Here is a 23,064-nt window from a genome sequence, read left to right on the forward strand (position 1 = left end):
TTTGTACTTTAATTACACTCTTCCTTCATACCTTGAAAATTATACTCAATGCATAAACTTATAATAAGGTCGGTCAGAAGTCAAATAAAAATTTTCAATTCTCCAAATATGTGTACCTGTACTCTTTAATAGACAATTATAGCAAACCCAGTTCATGGAAAGTGAACATTCAAGATATTTCTGATAAACCTGTTATTTCGATATTTTGCCAGTTATGTGAAACTGTCATCACACATTGTGAAGACATTGTACTATACACCTATTGGGAGAATCATGCATTATGGCGGAGGCATCAGTCGCCGTAGCGACATTTCTAGTTATCGTCTAAAGCTTACCTGTAGAGGTGTTGAACAATGTCTCAGTTGATAGAATTGTGATATGGCAAAATGATTCTTCGCAGATTTTTCCTTGTGTTTTTCCTCAGAGTAACATGGCCTCAATTTCGCTAGTAATAAACACTCCTCTTCAAACAAGCCTTTGATCATTTTTTTTTTTTTTTGAATGCCCAACTAAATTCATCACATCGGTGTTGAAACTGCAGTGCACTTTTTTCTTGTTTTGAGAAGGTGTGTTGTTTACATATGTCAGTTCTGTTACAGATTATCTTACATGTCTTGTTTCAGTCGCTACAAGGCACTAGAGAGTCGAATGGAAGATGCCCTGAAGAAGAGCCTAGTTATCAAAGATGATAAGATTAGCACATTAGAAACAAAGTAAGTGACATTTACCAACTTAATGGTCCTCATGTTTGTCATATCTATGTTGTGTATATGTTTGTTACTTTTTAAAAGATAAGGTTCATATTGGCTGATACCAATTATGTCATCCCATTGAAACTTTTGACACCATGGAAAATGTAAGTCTCTTTCACTAAGTCGGGTAGAATGACAGGAACAGATTAATGAAAGCATGAGCAAGGCCTCACATATGATTAGAAACTTTTTACCACACGATTCTCTCTGCGTCGTCTGATCTCCCAATCCGTGGCCTCTGCAGCTACTGATTATAAAGAGGAGGCAGTTTGTCCACGCTATCAAAGATTGAGCATGGGCTGTTTCATGTCTTGCGAATTCTGTTACCACCAGACATCCTAGTAGTGCCTCTCTCTGCTCGATCATGCCTCACAAGTTTCAGATTATTTCACTCATTGTTTGTTCTTGAACATATTTATAACTGTTACTGAAAAAGTTTACAGAGTTAAAACCACTGTAGTGCCAGAGCTATATGATCTATCATGAATTCATTTTTTAGATGTCAGTTTGCAGTTTTAAGGCAGGATATGCTAGGAAAATATTGCTAGGGTGATGATGTTCTGGTTTTAATTTGCATAATTTTCGTGCAACTTTCTGTGTCTTGCAGGTTACAAACTACGCTGAACAAGAATCAGCAGCTCAGCGAAGAGCTGAAGAAAGTCCAGAAAGAGAAGGAATTAGTGACGATACAGCTCCAAGAAGAAACGAGCAGCGCAAAATCACCGTCGTCCAACACTACGCACGAGGTCAAAGTCAAGTGAGTTCTCATCATTAGGCCACTCTCAGAAAGTCAAAAAACACATAACAACCTTTTGGTCATGAAAGAATATTTCTAACATTCAATCTGTGTCAATAAGCCTTTTCTAAACCCGTCGTAATAGTGAAACCCTTGAATCATAGGTATTTATTCACAATCAGCACTTTCTCTTTCTTTCTAGCTCACTTGAGCCTTTTCTTTTACACTCACCTGAGCCAAAGTCTCAGTTGACCTTTTGTAATCATTTATCATCGGCCGTCCATCATGCATTCTACATTGTCATCTTCTTCTTGAAAACCCTATGATGGATTTTCACCAAACTTGGCAGGTAGCATCCCTAGGTGGATCGGATGTCAGTTTGTTCAAATGGACACCTTTGCCCTCCAAATTAAGGAATTTGTTAAAATCTTCTCTAAAACCCAAAGTGATTGACTAGAAATACTCTGAGTAAATACATGGGTGACTGTACTTTCAAGGTTGTTAATGGTAGATCCAGGGGTCAGGTGCGGACCGAATTGGGGGCCAATTTTATATTTTGATCTCTTTTGAAACTGCATAGTCAGATTTCCTAAATACAATGTACACGACAGGTATTTTTACCAGTGTGATAGAATATACAAATGGACACCATGCCCCCCATGGAGGCCCTCAAATTCCCCCTCGCCCCCCAAGTTTGCTATGTTCTTGGGTAATATTAGCAAGAATGTGTTCAAGGTGAACTTGTGATGTGAGCGCAAGACCCCTGGGTCTCTTGTTTCTGTATGGGATTGAAAAATAGGTAAATATGTTTTTGCCTAATGATGAATGATGTATCTATTTGTGGCATAGGATAGAACTTGATTTAAGAGACACTCAGACATTGCTGATATAGATATATATATACTCCTAGATGGGTCATTTGGAAGACATTTCCATTTGTTTTATATGCAAATTTTAAAATACATGTTCAATGGCAATTTACGCAATGGAGACACGAAAATTGTCTCCTTAATGACCAGTTGTCTCCCTAATGAAGACACTTCCCCCCAATATGTCTCCCTAAGGTGCCAACTAGGGATATATATATATATATATATATATATATATATATATATATATATATATATATATATATATATATATATAATGCTAAGTTTGTTCCTGTTTTTGTGATCTATTTCAAAGGCGATCTGACAGTGACCGAGTCCAAGCCAAGCAAATTATGCAAATGAAAGATCATCTCGTAGAACTTGAAAGAAAGGTGAGTATAGTGAGATCAGACCAAAGTCTGCTGTGTTTCATGGTTGATTGTCTTCATCTTGCCCCGGTTTTTGGGTTGTGTCAAAGAAATATATGGACTCCACATTCGATTAGCACAAAGCCACGACTCTTGAATACCAGAGGCTGTTCCTCTGAGATCAGTGAGTGGTTGAAAACTATGCATCATTCATATTGTGTTTTGTGAAGAAGCTAATGAAAGTGTGGGAGTGGTTAGAAGGGAAAACTAAAGCAATAATGAGTAACCCAGTAGATCAGAATCACTGATATCAAAAAGAAATATTTCTACATTATATTGAAAAAAAAAGGTATGGATAGTTTGCTTTGAAATGTTTGAAATGACAAAAGAGCGCAAACATGCTCAAAGTGTTCAAATGCAAAGGAAGGAATATATTTCCCTTCATCTTGCTAGTGACTAGTGCAGGCCATTAGGGTCAGGGACAGGGACAGAGTAACATACTTCTAAGGACTTCTTGTGAGTATTCATCCAAGCTAGAATACCTCAATTTGAAGTCAGTAGGGCTATAAATGAGGCCAAATGAAAGTAAAGAAAGTGTTTGTTTGTTTTTTATTTAACAAGTGTCTATTCATCTCCCTTGATGTCTCCTAAATCAGAATGCCACTCTCCTTGCCGAGAACACCAACATCCAGACCCAGGTGCAGAACCTGGAGAAGCAATCCGACACACTGCGCTCTGACTGCAAGTCCTCCCAGTCCAAGGTGGAGTCGCTGCAGGAGCAGAACATGTCACTCCAGTCACAGAATGCCAAGCTCCAGGTAATATATATAGCAGGCGGTGCTCTGCTCCTAATCTTTATTTATTTTTTTATTAATTTATTTCATCTTATTTCAACAGGGTAGCCCCATCAGTAGGCAGGTACTGTTCTTTCTGGGGGCCCCTGAATACATACAATCAAACAATTAACTAGACAATGACATCATTTACATGAAAGTATGACATACAAATCGGACAAACAATAATACTATGGTTGGCCTGCATATCTGGCGAAGACATTGGAGAAGTCTTTTTAGCAAAGAATTAATGTCAGAAATAATTTGCTCATGATGCTGCAGCATTATTTTGTGTGCCAGGGTGCTGTTGCACAAATCTCAAAGATAGTTTCACTCAGCATTGCCAAACATTGTAGCATCAGCTGATAAGCTGTGGAATAGAGTTTTACCCTGTGCCATGGCATCTCCTAGCATTTCAAGTTTCTGTGAGAATGAGTCTGTCAGGCAACAAGTTTGTCAAAGGATTCGCAATCATGCTTTGTGAATTGTGTAAAGATCCATACATCTGAAGTTATAAAGCATCTTTCAGCAATGAGCAATCCTCATGAAGTGTAAGTTTGTGTGTTATGTTCATCATTATACATCAAGAGACACGTCAAAATAAAACAAATTTTTCATTTATGCAATTTTTTCCCCCCTGTGGACATCACCTATTCTTTGGCATTACAATGTGCACAGGACGTGTATGCTTCATTTCTCATAACTTGTTTGGAGTCAGACAAACCCCAGTAGGGGTATTTGGTAAATGTTTACAAATTCTATTTTGCCCTGTGCAGCTGTAACCTCCTGTGTGTGTCTTATTTTGTCCCTTCACAGGTGGAACACTCCACCATCTCTGCCCAGATGTCGTCCCTGAAGACCAAACTCAGCACGCAGGAGACCGACTACGACAAGCTCAAGGACCGCTTCGAGGAGCTGAGCTCCAACCACGAGGCCCTGCTCAACGACCACGAGAACCTGGTGCAGCTGCACGAGACGCTGTCCACGGAATACGAGTCGCTGGACACGGAGCACGGCACGCTGAAGACGCACTACCGCCACCTCAAGACGGAGCTGCAGAGCGTGCAGCAGAAGTGCCAGGTGGGGTTGGAAAACTTGGCATTCCTCTACCAGTCTTCGTTTGTGAATTCTCCAGTTTATATTATGATCATAACTTCCTGATGTGTTCAATATTACAGCCATGCATCACCTGGGAATGTGGTGCAAGGATGAATTAGCGTGACTATGTCATGTCAGCATCATGGAAAAATGTGAATGAAAGTTGTCTGTGTTGCAAATCCAAGGGTCTTCTTAACTTCTGTTCAGAGACACATTTTCTTGCTTAAGACTTTTGCCATTGCTCATAATGAGAAATTTTGATCGGTAGAAAATTACATGAAGTCATCTGTTTGCTGGTGATGAGGAAAATTTAAGTTGAGGGCGAATGTGCATTATACATTTCTTTTGTTGTTGTAGTTGTTATATTTCCGGGGCTGGGGAGGAGGAGGGTTCATTTGTGTAAAGCAAAAGACTTACATAACTGCTGCCTGTAAGTAAAATCAGCTGTCCAACTTCATTGGTTATGTATAGATGCAGTGACTACAACACTAATTTAACAGGTTGTGAAATGTTGAAAGGATGAGAGTTTTTCAAATGCCAGTGACATGATGCACTGATGATTAGTTGACTCATACCTCATGATCCGTAACATCATCATTATTAAAGTACCGTCTCATTTTCTCCTGCTGCCCAACCTCTCATCCCCCGTATCTTTGTGGTTCTGCCCCACACCTTGCAGGAGGCGGAGAAGAAGTACAAGGACCTGGAGATGCTGAAGAGCTCCCTGCAGCAGGAGGAGGCCAAGGTGAGGCGGATGAGGTCCGAGTCCCTCAGCGTGGAGTCCCTCCAGAGGGAGTACAACGCCCTGCAGGAGAAACACACCCGCATGGACAAGGAGTACCACAAGGTGGAGGAGGAGCTCAAGGGAATCAAGGGTCAGCAGAGGTCAGTCACAGGGTCAAAGGTCACACTGGTAATGAATTAGAGAAGACTGTGTTAGTGTTGTTTAGCAATGTGGGTAATATTTATGTTAGTTATAAATCTTCTGTGTGACTCCACATGATTGCGCCTGTCAGAACTGCATTTGATAAAAGGGCCATTGTGCACTGTACGTGACTGCTATGCATTGATCAGTTGGATCTTTGGTTGATGGCTTCTTGTTGTGTGGAGATGCCATCCAAGTAGCCTTGAGTAGCATTTGTGTGCACTCTGTCACAGAATTTGAAGATTTCCAGAAAGTAAGGATTGTTAAACATCATTTTTTTTTTCATCTGATTCACTCCATATGTGACAAAAGAGTTCATGTGGATTTTTCCCCCATCTTTTTCTCCAAAAAGAAGGAAATTCTGATTAGAATATATGAGATATCTTTTAGTGGTTGCTTGCTAAATAGCTAACAGTGGTCATGCATTAATACCTGTAGCTACTGTATGCTCCAATTAAGTGATATATCAACCTGTGAGGTGTTTGCAGTCATGCAATGCTAGAATAAAGAGGTTCTTGCGTTGATGCTATTTTTCATCTCTGTTTCTTGGACCAGGACTTTCCAGTTGAACCACACCAACATGCAAGGCCAGCTGTCAGAGGCCCGGGACCAGTACCAGTCCCTGGAAATGGAGAGGGCCAAGCTAGAGCACAGGTGTGAGGTAAGTAGAACTCCAGCCACTGCTGTACCTCTCTCAGGAGGGTGTGGTATGTGTGGAGGGCCAAACATAACTCTGAATTCTATCTCGGCTTATCTCGTGTCAGAGCAGGTGGAGCTGTTGTCTTTCATGCAAGATATTGTTTTATGATCTGTGCAACTGGAAATATGCTTGTGTTACCAGTCATAGTAAACACATGTGGCATTCCAGAACCATTTCTCATAGTACATAGTAATGCCTGAGCTTGTTGAACTGATATGCTGGGGAAAAAAATAAATTAACTTTTTTCTTAGTGCTAGCTTTTTCAATGTACTTGGGAAATTACATGTGCTGTTATTGTTCACAAATTATGGCACAATGGCGGGATACTACACTCTCTCTTGATATGTTGGAGGGGCAAAATGATTTTCCTCAAGGACTGTAATTTGTCTTCAGTTATATATTCCACTCCTATTCTCATTTATATATTTATATATCAAGTACGCAGCAACCTTTTTGTAAAGTATGATGTGTGATGTAAGAAAGGTTACATCAATACAAGTTTTGAGCCTGATTAGAGGTCAGGTATAACAAAAATTATTTTAGCAAAGAAATGCTTTAAAAAAGAAGAAGATAAAATTATGTTCTGAGTTTGAGAAACTCTTTGTTTCCCTCCTGTGCATCCCAGATGCTGAACACGCTGAATGCCAACCTAGAGGAAGAGAACCGTAAACTGATGGAGCAGCTCAGCCAGCTGATGGCTCAGAACTCTGAGCTCCTCGTCAACACTCTGGAGACCAAGGAGCTACATCACGAGGAGCAGCGACAACTGGAGTAGGCAACAGTTTTCTCTCCTCTCCATGCCTTTCAAAAAACAAAGCAGTCTTGCGATATTTGATATGCACTCACATGCTAAGAGAAGTGTTTCTAGCAAGATGAACTGACAATTTCCATGCAGAATTGTAGCACCATCCTGGAGTTAGTTATGATTCTAGATGTAAAATTAACACTTTGATCTGAATAAGACTGAAAGATAGATTGAGTGCTCAGAGAAAGTTTGAGTTAATGTGCAGAAGGCAGCCTGAAGTGAACTGGAGAAGAATGTAGCAAAGGTAATCCTTCAACATTTTGTGGTAATACGTGACTTCAAAATATTGACTGATAAGAGGTGACACAGATTGGTTGACACTGCTAATGTCTTCCAAGGCCTATTTCAATCTTTCATGAGGATCATATCACCATTTTTCATTTGTATGATTGTACTTGAGATGATTGATCATTAGTGTTCTGAGACTGTCGTGTTATCTATAAACATACAAAAGCCTCTCCAGTCCACATTCCTTCTAGTCCTGAATGCAGAGTCTGTTCACACGGGGAAATTATTAATTGAAGTTTCCCCCCATAAATGTCTTATTGTCAATCAGAGACCAGCTGCACAACATGCGCCGTCAGAAGGAGAAACTTGAGAACAAGATCATGGAGCAATACAAGAGCTACACGTCTCCAACAAAGAAGTAAGCCTTTCATCAGTTGTTGTACAAGTCAGTTGCGGTCAGTGGAGTGTTCCATCTCTGACATCCAATTTTTTAAAAACACTTTTTTGACTACATATGGAAACTTTCCTTTCAAAGGTAGATGCATACAAAAGGCTGAATTAGAGGGATGGTTTAATTTTGGATGAGATGGAGATTCAGGATTTAACTTTTAGTGAGATAATTAGAAACCACTTACATAAGATATTAGAGAGCATACAATTCTACGAGGAATTAAAAGATTATTGATAAAAATGGGTATTGAAATGACTGAGTTATCCAAACACAAAGAGGTCCTAATAAAAGATGGGACCCACCTTTTATTAGGACCACTTTGTTTTGCTTTATTGTTGGATGTGTCGGGCAATTCAAAATAGATTTTCTTCAAATAAGCTTTTAATTCCTCTTAAAATTTTATGCTTTTTACTATTTCATGTAAGTGGTTTCTAATTATCTCGCAAAAAGTTAAAACCTGAATCCCCATCTCAACCAATGCTACACTAAACTCCTTTAAAGTTCAGATTTTATTTTACCAGCAGCTACCACTTCACTTGCATCATGAATATTTGTTCATATTGCTGAGAAGTTATGCATTCATATAATTTCACGTGCAGTGGGATGAGTAGTCTTTGTGCATTTTGTTTGCAACTGATTGTCAATCAGTTACAATAAAAACATCTTGACGGAAAAATTTCATGAATTTGAAGTGCATTTTGTTTGTTTGTTTGTGTCTTGTTGTTTTTTATTATGCCTCCGCCACGAAGTGGTGCCGGAGGCATTATGTTTTCGGGTTGTCCGTCTGTCCGTACGTCCGTACGTCTGTCCGTACGTCCGTCCGTCCGTCCGCATTCGTTTACGCGATAACTTGAGTAATATTTACCGGAATTTTACCAAACTTGGTCCAAGTATGAAGTATGATGGGGCAATTATTTGATTAGATTTTGGATGAAATCGGCTAAAGGTCAAAGGTCAAAGGTCAAGGTCAAATCATGAAATTGTATCCGTTTACGCGATAACTCAAGACTGGGTGGAGCAAATTTCACCAAACTTTGTTGGTGGATGATGTATGATGGGATAATTACTTGATTAGTTTTTCAGTGAAATCGGACAGAGGTCAAAGGTCAAAGATCAAGGTCAAATCCTAAAATTTATCTGTTTACGTGATAACTCAAAATTGGATGAAGTAGCTTTCACCAAACTTGGTCCAAGGATGATGTATGATGGGACAATCAGTTGAGTAGATTTTAGTGACATTGGCAAGAGGTCAAAGGTCAAAAGGTCAAGGTCAAATGCTACAAATGTTGCAATTTCCCCCATATCTATGCAATGCCCGAAGGTATTTTCTTGAAACTTGGTGTGGACATGTACTACTGCGTAAAGATTCTCCAGAGAGAGTTTCATGTCATAAGGTCAAAGGTCAAAAAGTCAAAGGTTAGGTGAAAATGTTGCAATATTACTTTTCTCGCAAATGGTTCAATGTATCTTCATGGAACTTGTTACATATGCATGTACTGTCTGGCAGGGATTATCTAGGGAATTTAGGGGTCATGGGTCAATAGTCAGGGGTCAAAGGTCAAGATCAACTCCTCAAAATTTTACTATTTCCCTCATATACTAGTATATGCAATGCTTGCATTATTAGTTTCAAAACTTAATACATGCATTACCTAATGGAAATTCTGCAGGAAATTTCCAGCCAGAAGGTCAAAGGTCAAAGGTTAAAGGTCAAAGGCCAGGTTTCAATGCCCCCCCCCCAAAAAAAAAAAAAAAAAAAATCTATTTTGTACCATTATCACACTCTTTCTTCGTACCTTGGAAATTACTCAATGCATAAACTTCCCCAAAATTCCCCAAATATGTGTACCTGCACTCTTAGAAAATTATAGCAAACCCAGTTCAAAACATTTCTGACAAACCTGTCATTTCAATATTTTGCCAGTTATGTGAAACTATCATGGATCACACATTGTGAAGACATTGTACTATACGCCTATTGGGAGAATCATGCATTATGGCGGAGGCATCAGTCGCCATAGCGACATTTCTAGTTTCTACCTGTCTCTTGACAACTGTGACTTTATTGTGTTTGCCACAGATCCAGAGGTGGCCTCAACTTCAAGTTCATGAAGAAAATCTACAAGGTATGTGATATTGATACTGATACACTTAAAATCTGATAAAGAAACAAATGTCTTTTCTTCTTTTTTTTTGTAAGCCTGTGGTAGATTGCAGTGCAGCAGTTGCGACTCATATTATATTTTCACTTGAGGTGAAACAATTTTTTTCACACATTAGATCAATCTTTTATATCAGTTTTGTAATGAAATAAATTGTAATGATCTGTTTGTTTTTCAGGTTTAGATTCAGCAGAACTTTTTTTTTTTTCATTCACAAGGTTCACTATCTTTATCACATTGCTAAGTCAAAGGTGGGAAAGGAGTCATAATGTGATATTTAATGCAAGTATGGGTAGACTACAATTTGTTCATGAATAGAAAACTAGATGACAATAGGATATGATGGGAGGTAATGAACAATTACAAGATATGAAATAACATGTAAAACTGCTAATGATTACAGAGTTCACTTTATATGTTTTTGAAAATACGAAATCAAAATTATTAATGAATTAATGTGACAGAGCGGGAAGACGAGAGAGAGGGAGAAGGAGAAAGAGAGGAGAAGAAATCTGGATGGCGACAACCATCTCGACGTCGCCCAGGACAGCCTCGGCGATGCCTCGTCCATTGGCTCTGGGATCGACTCCCTCGACGGATCGGTCGTCATGGAATCAAACAGGAAATTAGGTTAGCGCTCGCCTCTCACTTTCCCTGCCTTTTTGTGTTATTTGAAACAGGCTTTGTGGTTTTAAGTTACAATTTGACCTTGGCAAAAATTTTGGTAGTTTGGAGAATCTTGTCTGAATATGGTTGTATGAGTTTGGAATATTTCTACTTTTTCTTTGTTATAGCAAAAATACTTTTTACTGCATCAAATATATTACAGGTATGCTGTTATCATTTGCAGACAAGCAGTCATTAATCCACTCAAGACACGATTTGTTTGTTTTGTTTTATTTTTTGATGCAAGATTATATCTACAGCAAATCTTTTCATGCAGTATTTCAGCCTTTGCCTAACAGCACTAAAAACTTGCGCACTTTTATTTACCTTGTGTTTGTCTTTATGTTGACCCTTTGTTCACTTTATGATATGTTAGTATGTATTGTATATGGTTCCCACTATTTTGAGAATAAATTCCATGAACACCTGCCATGACCTTTAAAGTAAGAGACAATATTGACCACTGAAGAAATATAGTATTGTCATTATTATTTACATCTAGATCCACATATTGCAACTGTAGTATGGTAAATTGCCACTTGGTCTAATCCCAGTTTGTCTAATGCCCATTTGGTCTCATGTCACATTGTTAATCCTGTTAAGACCAAATGGGTGTAGCTCTCTGATGATTTTGAAATTAGACCAACTGGTATAAGACCAAGTGACTATAAACCTGTAGTACTGAGGGCTGTTTCACTAAGTGCTATAAAGTTCAGTTCAACTAATGTTAGGGACTATTTTGGAACTAATTATAATCAGTCCTCAGAAGTTAGGCACTGTTTTGCTAAGCCATTTGGGAACAATATCTTGCACCGACCTTGCCACATATCTAGAATAGGTTCCTACGTCTTGAATGTCTATGTATGCATCCCAACTAGACCTGATCTGAATCTGTTCCAACTTTGGGCTCATTGTTTGGATCAATGTTTGTGAACCAGGTCCCTGATGTCACATAAACTTTAAAGAGAGAGAGAGAAGGGAGAGAGATACCCATTTAAAGTGATAATCCCCTGTCCCCTGCATGGTGGAGGGTAATATTATAATGGAGGCCAGACCTGTCATGTGACATGACTCTCTTTGCTACAGACGACAGGCGGTCAAGCCTGGACAGTAACAGCTCGGTTGTGAGGAGGAAGCGGGACGGCTTCTCCTCCTCGGCAGCCAATAGGCAGTCCATGCCCTCCCATGTCATGGAGGCGCACGCCGACTCTGTGCCCAAAGGTTGGTGTTCAGAATGGTCGTGGGTCGTGGGTCAGATTTCCCGGTGTGCAGTTCACTTGGGACCAAATGACCACGGCGTATCTCTGTCTTTGGTGTCGCTGTCTCGTGTCGTAGAATATTCCTGTTGTTATCGCCTCCCACTTCCTCTCATTTTTTTCTTCTCTTTTCTTTCCTTGATTTCCTTCTTGTTGCTTTCATTTTTGTCTTTTACTTCCTCATATCTCTTGCCCTTCTTTTTTCTTTTCCAACTTTTTTTTTTTTTCATTGGTAGATGTGTCCCTGTCTTGTTCTGTGTGAATTTATTACCAGAGACCAGTCAGAGTTGTCATCACCATCATCTTCGTATTCCCTGCTTTCTGTGAATGCCTTGGCTTCAGAGTTGTACATATGTATTTAAGACCCTGTAATGTGGGGAGACTGTGTAATGGGAAGGTTGTCCCATTTGAGTCGATTGTCATGTGCTGCCCATCTGGGGCACATTTGGAAACTACGACCAGCACAGGCCTGCTATAACAGAAGAATATCAATGAATATGTACACCTAAGCATATGCTCATTGGTAGCAATCAACTGTAAGTGAGAGTGTAGAGCTGTACACAATTTGTTTTAGGATTTCTGAATATATCAGAGTTGGGCCAACATTTGCAACATGCAGTCTCCCCATGCTACGGGATGTTTAATTGCAAGTCATTAGACAGCTATTTGGATGAATTGGAATAGACTCTCAAGTCTTATTGGAACAATGAGACATGAAATGATACAGGATTTAAGATACTGAACCTATGTCTGTTATGTTATACCCGTTAGAGATTGCAAATTCCTTTTATTTTTGTATGCTATGTGTTATATAAGGGAGATTTTAATTTTTTCTTTTCATTGTGGATGAGTCGCATTTCTATCACGAAATTAAGTCAAAGTTGAAATTGATTTGCATATTGCTAGAAAAAATAGATAAAGAATACATACGTGTGCTTTTTGTTGATAGTTGCATGAATTGGGAGAAATTTATTAAGTGAAAGTGTTGGGTTCTTGTGTACTTTGGGAGTTAGTATTCAAGAAGCTTTTGATTTTGTTTATAGATGTTGAGGTTTATTATGTTTATATTTTGCTATGGTTGTTCGGCAATGGCCTGTGAATATACCCATGTGTATTCTGCTTCAAGTTCAAGATTGTCATATATGTATATATATATATATATTATTTTTTTTTTTTTTTTTTTTAGTCATGTGGACAGTTTTATGTAAAATATTGTTAATAAAGTGCCTTGCTTAGCACAAATTCTTTTACGTTTGCCTTCAAAAATTGATTTTTGTTCTTATTTCCACCCATTCCCCTAAATGTCACAAAACATGTCATTCCCACCCATGAATTCCTGTCGTAAACACTGTTCATTACTCAACACATCCACTGTACCTTTACCTTACCTCAACATCCTTGGAATCCTCTGATAATTTTTTTGATTTCCCATCTAAACATTTAACCTGCACATTGTGCTTGATGTATTGCAATATCATCAATTTGATTTTGGTGATTATATATTCCACTATGTTCCGAACTGAAAATCTGTTATGAAATGTTATTGCAACCAATATATTTAACCCTCCCTCTGTTTACGGCCATTCACTGGGCTTGTGTTTTATGCACTACTTTACCCATAAACCACAAACCTCAATTCTTGAACAACTTAAATTTTTCTCCCTTATGATTTGATGGAATTTTTAATTAAATTCTCTTTCTTTGGCATGACCCGACAACCACCATTACTTATTTGCACTTTTTCCATAATGTAATTCACATGATGGCACTACCTGGGTCTCTATTTGACACATTAAATGTGGTCTGATCCCTGTGATGTTGAACAATGGCCAAACCGATAAACCGTTGTCCCTTCTCCAACCCCTTTACTCTTACGTACAACATTCTTTTCCCCATTGGCGCTCTGCACTTCACACTTTTACCCCTCACTGGCTCTTCACCATGCGCTTCACTTGAAAACACTCTGACTCCTTCTGTCTACCACCTCCGCTTCCCTCCACCTGTTGCTGGCTCATTCCTGCATTACCCCACCCCCGTTCCACCCGTTTCCAATCTCCCATACTACATGCCACACACCCTCCTCTGCTCCCAATCGCGTCCTGCCCCACCCCCCTTCTTCACCCCTCCCATCACCTCCCCCAACCTACCTCCATGCCGCTTCACAAACCTCCCCCAACCCCCCCACCCACCTGCCCCGACCCACTCCTCTCATGTGGACGATGCAATGCTGGATCCAGGAGCGTTCAGTATGTCAAGTGAGGATCTGCGCATGTCACGTGACTCCCTGGACAAGGGCATAGCGCCCAGTGTCAGCACTCCTATGTTGCATGCCGACACGCAGTCACAGGACAGCTCCGACCGAGGTAACAATCTCTACCCTCTCTCTGTATATCATCTTTTTCTCTCCCTCTCTATCTCTTCTGCTGCCTTTGACACCTGTCAACCATCCCTGCCATCAAGCTACACTAATGCATTTTTTTGTTATAATGTTGATTTGCTGCCTTACCAATCTTGTGTTACCCCTCTTGTGTTTTCAAGCCCATTTGATGGACAGACATGCTTTTATTTGCTGCACTAACTCTCAGCATTTGTTTGTTTGGTGCTATTGAAACTTGCAGTCTCACTAACAGCCATGCTGTTGATTCATTCAGTCCAGTGAAGAACAATGGGGAAAATATCGCCGTGTCAACAGACCGCTGTGGCCCAAAATCTACTGCAGTATTTAAAGGGATACTAGTAGCACAGTCTTTGTTGAGATGGGACTTCAGGTTTCTAACTTTTTTTTTGTGAGGTGAAGAAACACCTCTTGTAGAATATGCAAGAGCATACAATTCTGAGAGAAATTCACAGTTTATTTGATGAAAAATGGGTTTGAAATGGCTGAGATATCCAAAAACAAGGAGGTCCTAATAAAACGTGGGACCCACCTTATATTTTCACCACTTTGTTTTACATGGTTTTACATTTCAAAACCAAATTTCATCAAACAAACTTTAAATTCCTCTTGGAATTGTATGTTCCATAATATTTCATAAAAGGTTTCTCATTATCTCGCAAAAATATCTGAATCCTCATCTCAACCAAAACTATACCATCCCTTTAATACTTAGTTTAAGAATAATTGCCACATTTTTCTCACACAAAATATCCATCCATGGATACTCTTGTTGATAGATGTCATACATGAGTAAGAAAGAGAAAAATGTAACCAGCTGTGACGGTATGCATTGATGACTCACAATAGAAAATGTATCTTTTGCGTTGCTTTTTCATCCCCAAATTTCATTATCAATATGGGAACGAATAAGATAGAGCAAACAATTTTTGGTGCATGCAGTGTCAGACAAAGGAAACCATTCAAATTGATTGAACTGAATCAACAGCAGTATTTGTAGCATTGTCTGTATTTGCTAATCTTCTTTTCTACCAATTTACACTTTTTATGCTTTGTGCTTTTGTGCACCTTTGTAACACTTTACTGTTATCTTTAATGCTGCTGGTGCTTTTGTATTTGTTCTAACCAAATTCACCCTTATCCCTCATACCTAGCTTGCAAATTACTAATTTCCACGGACTGTGATCTATAGAAATCCTTTTCTTTCCCCCTCAACAACTCCAGTCTCCAGTGTGTGTTTGACCTGTTGAGGACGGACTGATTTTGCTGCAACATGCATTTCCCATAGACATCTGCCCGAGTATACTTGGGACTCGTCCTCAACGGGTTGATATATATGGAGGGATTCCCATAAGAATTCTACCATTGTGATTGTGAAAAGACAGGTGTGGTTCACTTCTGGTCCCATTTGAACACAGGGGATCATGGCCGTAGCTCTGTTTTCTATACAGTTCCAGGCAGACCTTAAAGCCCCTGCCTGATTTTATTTTCTCTCAGACTACCAATCATTGACCATCACATGTTATTGTTCAGTGGGTCATCCAGTAAGTGATATAAACGGGAAACCCTTGTAACAACCAATTTCCCTCCAAGTAATGCTTCAACCACAGTCACTGTTCCTGGAATCTCAAATGTCTGTGTTACCAGGCTATTTTGCATTAGGCAGGGAATTTCCCATTGTTGCCATGACAACAGTATTTAGTCTTTTACCCACCATACAACAGTTGACCCTGTATCCTGTGCCATTCAGAATTGTGCAGTGAATTCAGACTTTTCTTCACCTAATTCCTAAAAAAAAAAAAATAGAATAAGATATTGAGAAAAAAAAAAGATAAAAATACAGTCAAACCTGTATATAGTGGCCACCCAAGGGAGACAAAAACAGTAGCTGTTATAGACAGGGTCTATTTCTATGGCTTTTCTCTTGGGGGTAATTATCTTTTGTGGCCATATACGGCTTGTGGCCACTGTAAACAGGTAACCACAAAGGCAGGTTTGACTGTATACGATTGCATAGGTGATATTTTGGCACTCAACTCATCAGTGGATATCATACTGATGGTTTGAGATTGTTATGTGTGTATGATATGATGATTGATGTGCCGCCACATTTTACATCATGCTTATCTTGCGTGGCTGCCTCCAAAGAAGAGTGTTTTCATGTGCCAGTTGATAGATGAATGAACAAATAAAAGTGGAATTGACATGTGTACAGCCTCAGTATTCAGAAACCCATTTACGTGTAGAATAGTGTGCAGTTCAGAATAAGCCAAGCTGGCTATTTTCACCCTTTCTCTAATTCAGCTGTAGAAATTGAAAAAACAAAATTGTATCTCACACTGCAGTTTGTGCTAGTGAATTGTCCATGGGGCAAAATTTAGCTGTAGCAAGAGTAAATGTTGATTAGCATTCAGCAGACAATGCAATTCAATATTTGTCACATATTTTCTCTTACAGTTAGATGTGAATTTCAAGTTCATTGTTTATGTCTGTACATTGTATGTATGTTACCTTCATGTGGTATTTTTGAATTGTCAAATATATGTTTGTTTGTTTCGTGTGTGTGTATGGAACTATGCTGTGTTGTGTTTTTCTTTTGTTTTTATTGTTGTGTTTTTTGTCACGTGAACTGACTGTGATGTTCCCTAGAACTGGACAAACAAGAGAAGAGAAGAACCGTGACTATCACCATGGATACGTTTACAATGAGATCCTCTTGATGTATTGTCTTTTGTGTTCCTTCTCATTTCTCGTGGTGTCATCCTTGTATCTCTCTATCTTTCTTTGTCATTTTTTCGTGTCTTCCATTCCCCCGTTCCCCCACTCCTCCTCTTCCCCTCACACCCCCCATCACCGTGGACTGACAGGGCAGCGGCGGAGTAGTAACCTGTACTCTGTGGAGGAGAGCCCTCCTTCCAGCGTTTCTCCTTCAACTATCTCCAACAGTTTCAGCTACTCTGGTATGCCTTCTGTAAATGCCCTCTCAGACTTGTAATCACCCATCGCCTTCAATCTCTTTTGCTTTGTTTCGTTTTTCAACATCCTTTTTGTTTAGCTCTTCTTTTTGACCTCTCTCATCTCTACCTTGTGTTGATATCTTTCAGTTTCGCCTTTATTTTCTCGTATACCGAGTATGTTTGATTTCCATCCTTCGCTGTTTTGTTTCAGTCATCAGTTTGTGTGTGTGCCTCCTCATTTTGTTTCAGCCAGCTCACGTAGTATCTTTTCTGTACACTTCGATGTTGCTATAAATGTATCTTTCTGTGATGCAGATATGTAGAAACCATGGCATTTGTGGCTGCTTGTGACAGTGCTTCAGTTAATGAAACAATACTTGCCTTTGTGACAAATACAAGGTTCTTTTGGTCTGGTTGGGAAGTTGATTTTGTTTTCTTTTAACTGCAGGCACATGCACCTCATCCATGCACAAGGAAGTGATGGGCATGTGTTCAATGCTGGACTGTTTCATTCCATCATACCAAATGCTGACCAGGGCCCTGTTTCATCAAGTGAGAGTTATCATCGATTATGAAATCAGTGATAACTCCCATCCATGTATAATCAATTATAAGTTTTGATAAAACGTGGTCCCGGGCAGATTGTCAGAAAACAAAACCATATTCTTTTGTGTAACGAAACTAGTGTTGATATTTAAGACCACAAAGAAGATTATCGTAGTAGCATTGTAGAATTGAATTAATTCACAAGAATGATACAGGCAATTTGTCAAAAAGAGGCAGTATTTTATGTCATAAATTGCAGCCACAAGATACCTGGTGTGTTTTCTGGGTATACACAGCCAAACTGTTCTTTCTGTACCAAAGAATGTGTTTTCTTTATAAAGTTGAATTACCTGACAACATCGCATCTGAAGCACTTTTTCAATTTTCACACACTTATGCCATGGTTTCTGTCAAATGTAATTTCTTTTTCGTTGTATTTCTACATCATGGTATGTGAATTCTGCCCAAGCAGATGGAAGCAAGTTGCAATGAATCAAATAGAATGACATAAATTATGAGCTGATGTGTGGTATTATGACTGTGGTTGCTTGCACAGAGCACCCCATTGAAGTTCAATAAAAAGTGAGCACATCTTGAGTGATTCAAGCATTTTTAGCTGTTGTTGGTGTTGCTACATGGATTTTTTCACACATCGCAAAAAAGAAAGTTGTAACTTGCTTCCTCATGCTTATGGGGTAGCATTTTGACTGTTTAGCATGTATGCATGTGGGTGTGGGTATGTGTGCAGGATGTGCTTGCCTTGCTACTTTGGTCTTGTCTTGTTTAGCATGGCATGGTGTGCACGTATATATCACTCCTCTGCATGGTCTTGCTTTGCCTTCTCCTTCTTTCTTTTTTTTTGACAATACTTTTTGTTCTCGGTGTGTGCGTGTCATCATGTGTATTAATCTACTATGAGGTTGTTGTGTCATTCACTCTGCGGTATCGCTGGCAATTTATCAAGGTTCTTCAGCGTCGAGTTTTGATATAGTACTCTTGTCAATTTTTGTTTTGCAGATGATTTTCGTTTGCTTTCATTTGAAATGCTGTGTTGATTTCCACAATGATGCTAACGTCACATTGCCACATCAGATATTGGGGAGTTGTGGAAGATCCCGAGAAATATCGACAGATTTTACAGCTGTTTCTTTGAAGTTATGAGTTGTTTCAACACTTTCTTTTCACAGCTTGATTCTGTTTGTTGTATATCTCTCTCATTTGCCATGTTTATTTGTCATTCACTTTTAACATCTTTAAATTTTATTTTGACGTCTCTTTTTCTGTAACCAGGTCTTACTCAGTCATATTATGTCATATGATATGTGTCAAATAATCATTCTGTTTGACCCTTAGAGGATCAAATTCCTTAAGGAATTGTTATCATTTAGTTCTTCTCTATTTGTGTAATAATGATATTAATGATTCAATTTTATACCTTTCAAATACATTTACCGTTCAGTTTATATCTTTGCTTTGTCATAATTATGTTGCTGCACAGATGTTTGCTTGAAGTAGAAATATTAGAAATAAAATCTTATATGCAAATCTTCTCCATGTTAGTAATCTGAAATCAGAAAGCACGAGTATGGTGGAAACAGAAATATGCCAGAGTATATACAGTATGTCCCCCAAAAAAATTAAAATCAGATTTTCACATTGATCACACTCAATATGATTAAACTGTCTAAATGCTACTTCAGGGTCTTAAAATATAACATCTAGTTCTGTTTTGCAGAAAACCCCATTCAATTTGGTTAAGTGGTCACAAAGAAACGTGGATTGTTGTAAAGCATGTCATGAGTCTGAATCTTCCACTTTTAGCACTTGGATGCTCTTGTGTGTGAACACAATAGACAGAATTTGGAGGGAAGAGATTCCTGACATGCTCTACAAAATTCCTCATTTCTCTTTGACCACTGAAGCAAATCAAATGGGGTTTTCTGTAAGATGTGGGCGATGAGTTATAGTTTCGTATCCTGAAATTGTATTTGGATTGATTAACTATTTTTAAAGTTATCATTGCAGAGGGTCGCGTTTATTTATTTATTTTTTTTTTTTGTTGACAGTATTTTTCTGTAAACATGGAAGAAAGATACATTATGCTCCAATATGATAATTTCACCTCATACAAAAATGCATGGACTTTGATAGCTTGGAAAATGTCTGTGCAGCAGCTTCAGCCTTCTTTCTAACCTGCAACTAACCGATTAATTTTCGTTTCTTTCACTACTAATCCAACACACCACCCCTCAATATTAATGACTTTAACTCTAAATACATCATACCTTATTTGCTCAAAAAAAAAAAAAAAATTGAATAAACTTTCGCTTGAAATGGATATATTCTGCAAATCTAAAATAATCCTCCTCCTCATTTTACACACTTAAACCTCGCACAAAATGACATCAACCTTTTGGCCTATCACCTCCAAATTAAAATGAATGGCAACATTCTTGCACGATGCAAATCTCTCAAACACAAATCCACATTTCCCTGCCCCCATCACCAAACCGATTCCCAACACCCGCAGAATCAGAGACGCGGAGATACGGCCTTCGCACGTCAGTCAGTAGTGGTGCCCTGAACACCAGCTGCAACCAATCGCCGTCCACGTCTGCGATGACGTTGCCCAGCAACGGGCGCCCGCTCCACACGTCAACACCGAACTCCTCCGCCCAGAACAAATCGTCTCCGCCCAAGACGCCAAAGTCCCCAAGATCTCCCACAAATGGCAGTGGTAATGATCACTGATGTAACATTTTGGTGAAATCAGAGGGGCTTAAATGAAAAGAAAAAAAAATAAACCTGTATATTTCACATATTTTCAGGGTAGATGCTTTTAAATGAAAGTGACAGCTCCTTTTTGGCTCAGGCTGAGTCATCCACATATTTTATAATTCATTCGTGAACATGAACTACTGTCACCTAACTCGTTTACTTCTAACCATTTTTTTTTTCTGTTTATTTGCATTGTGGAGCTGCAGGTAAGTTGTAGCTCCGTGCTCACATGAAAGATGACGGCTAGTGTGTAGAAGATTTGGCAGGTTGCTTTTGGCAGTAACAATCTTTTCATTCATGCCATAATGCAATTGGTATTTCATGTTTCATCTTTCATTGAGCAGTTTTAACACACAAATTTTCTACAGCCTTGAGAACTTGATTCTTTTGAGTAAATTATTTTGTTTGCATTAATTTGTGATTATGCAATGCCGCATGTCATGATTGTGTTGTATGATGTACAATTTAAAAAATGTTTCTTGCATTTAACTTTTGACTGTTGGGTATGTTTGATGAATCTTGTTCGCTTTTCACCATTACTGTTTATATCTGAGTATTTATGATCTGATGTGTGAGTTGACTTTTTTAATTGTTACAATTTTATGATTTGATCATTGCTGTGACTAACAATGACTGATTAACAACACTTTAAGCTTTAATTTGTGAATTTGTTTTACATTTAGCTACCTTTCCAATATTTCCAGATAAAATGAAGTAAAGGAAGTGATGGAAAAAAAAGAAGAAACCTTGAGAAAGTGTACCTAGACAGGTTTTTTGGTGCATGTAAAGAGAGAGATTTGAAAGTAACAAAAATGACATATATGAAAAAGTTATGACATCATTTTCTTCATGATTACCTGGTAGCATTCAGATTCATTGTCCAGGAACGATGACTGATTATAATTCTTTCATTCACATCCAAAAAATAGATATCAAAACTTGTGTTTTGTATTTGTTAAATGAAAATGCACGCACAAAAAATGATACATCATATTCACTAAAGTCCTACTTGAATTTGAGACAGATCATTGATGAGTAATGCCATTTCCAGAAAGCAGATACGATATCACTTAATCATGAATCAAGTCTGATGTATCGTGATGTGATTGTCTCTCAACCAGAAATAACCGACGAGGACATTGCCAGCCACTACGTGAAGAATCCGAACCGTGGCGAGAAGATGCGTCAGCGCTCGGGGGCCGTGGGCATGCTGTCCCGCATCAAGAGCCGCTCCCGCGAGATCCTGACCGACCTCCGGGCCGGGTCCCTGGAAAACCTCAACGAGATCTCCCGTGACGCCGACGGAAACGTAAAAGTAGGTACCAAGCGCAAAGGCAAGAGCAAGCTTGCTAAGCTTGCAAAGTGAATCTTAGAATGGTAATGGTGTGACAAAGATAGAGGACCAAAAAATAGGCAGTGCCTCAATCAACTAGTGTTTAAGCTAGTGGGGAAGTGTAGATGTGTCTTTGAGACAGGCTAGGAAGTATGTTGCATTAGGAGGAGTCGCACGTTGCCTCAGACCGGAGGTTGAAGGGAAAAGGAGAACGAAGGATGAAGGCCCTGGCAGTAATGGACAGATCGGGAGGTCGTCAGTATGAGATGAAACGGTTGTTAGCACTTCGCCCGTAGATATGGGCAGGGAGCAGATTGGAAAAGTGCAGTAATCATCTTGGCTGGGCTGTAGCAGGTGCATCTAATTTAAATGACTGAAATTGATTGATAGTCTCTTTTTAGAATTCTTTTTAGGAGGAGAAAGACAAACTTGGCTGCAGTGCTGTCCATCTGTTAATAACTTTGCTCTGCACTTAACACTGACTTAACCCATCACACGGTTCATGCATTTATTCCAGATGTAAATATGTATATTTGCTGTGGAGTAAACTTGTGTGTGCAGTGAAATTCCATAGCGAGCTGCCTATGAAGTTAGTTTTACGTCACTTCTTTTTATCAATATAATGTTCTGTCTAGTTTTGGACTTTGATATTAGTCTTGATATTCATTTAAAATACTTCATACGTAAAGTCCTTGGGTAAGAAATAAGTCAATGTTGAATTAATAGTGGTAAATCCAAAGATTTCATTCCTGTATTATAGATAAGGATTTCAAAGACATTTTGTCACATACACAAAAAGCATTCCATACTCAAACCATAGAGGAAGATTGGGGTTTCAGTCACTGTGACATCACAGAATACATGCTGAGGTGTTACCAATGACTAGTCTGTGCTGGTATTTTTCATTTTGAAAGGACTTTGATGAAACCTATTGCTATTTTAAGCTAATTAAAGCTCCCATTCAGAAATTTATGGGATAGTTGAAAAGCCTCAAAAATTATCTGAAGCACCCTAAAATCAATGTACTCTGGTCAACTAAGTAGAGTTTTATATATTTTCAGTATTGGGTTAGGCCATGTTTGCACAGATGATACCATGATATCAGAGCAATGCCCCCAACCTTTTTTTTTTATTTTTTTTTTATAGCATGTTGCATGGTACTTGTGACTTTGTCCATGTGTGGTAGCATTTATCCTTAAAAAAAAT

The 23,064-nt window shown here is 38.8% G+C and overlaps 1 protein-coding gene across 1 annotated transcript in view; it reads left to right on the forward strand.

Annotated features, from left to right (window-relative positions):
* Positions 1 to 23,064, forward strand: part of LOC140235394 (girdin-like) — a 110,357-nt gene that overhangs the window by 79,451 nt on the left and 7,842 nt on the right. Inside the window, exons 12-27 of the mRNA XM_072315422.1 lie at positions 624 to 713; positions 1,360 to 1,509; positions 2,674 to 2,749; positions 3,382 to 3,543; positions 4,375 to 4,638; positions 5,336 to 5,541; positions 6,137 to 6,242; positions 6,907 to 7,052; positions 7,643 to 7,732; positions 9,846 to 9,891; positions 10,392 to 10,557; positions 11,680 to 11,814; positions 14,087 to 14,212; positions 17,112 to 17,204; positions 20,278 to 20,484; positions 21,647 to 21,840. Coding sequence (XP_072171523.1) covers positions 624 to 713; positions 1,360 to 1,509; positions 2,674 to 2,749; positions 3,382 to 3,543; positions 4,375 to 4,638; positions 5,336 to 5,541; positions 6,137 to 6,242; positions 6,907 to 7,052; positions 7,643 to 7,732; positions 9,846 to 9,891; positions 10,392 to 10,557; positions 11,680 to 11,814; positions 14,087 to 14,212; positions 17,112 to 17,204; positions 20,278 to 20,484; positions 21,647 to 21,840 — 2,257 coding nt within the window. The remainder of the gene's footprint in view (positions 1 to 623; positions 714 to 1,359; positions 1,510 to 2,673; positions 2,750 to 3,381; positions 3,544 to 4,374; positions 4,639 to 5,335; positions 5,542 to 6,136; positions 6,243 to 6,906; positions 7,053 to 7,642; positions 7,733 to 9,845; positions 9,892 to 10,391; positions 10,558 to 11,679; positions 11,815 to 14,086; positions 14,213 to 17,111; positions 17,205 to 20,277; positions 20,485 to 21,646; positions 21,841 to 23,064) is intronic.

The sequence above is a fragment of the Diadema setosum genome, chromosome 1 (assembly GCF_964275005.1).
Source record: "Diadema setosum chromosome 1, eeDiaSeto1, whole genome shotgun sequence".
In the NCBI taxonomy this organism is placed as follows: Eukaryota; Metazoa; Echinodermata; class Echinoidea; order Diadematoida; family Diadematidae; genus Diadema; species Diadema setosum.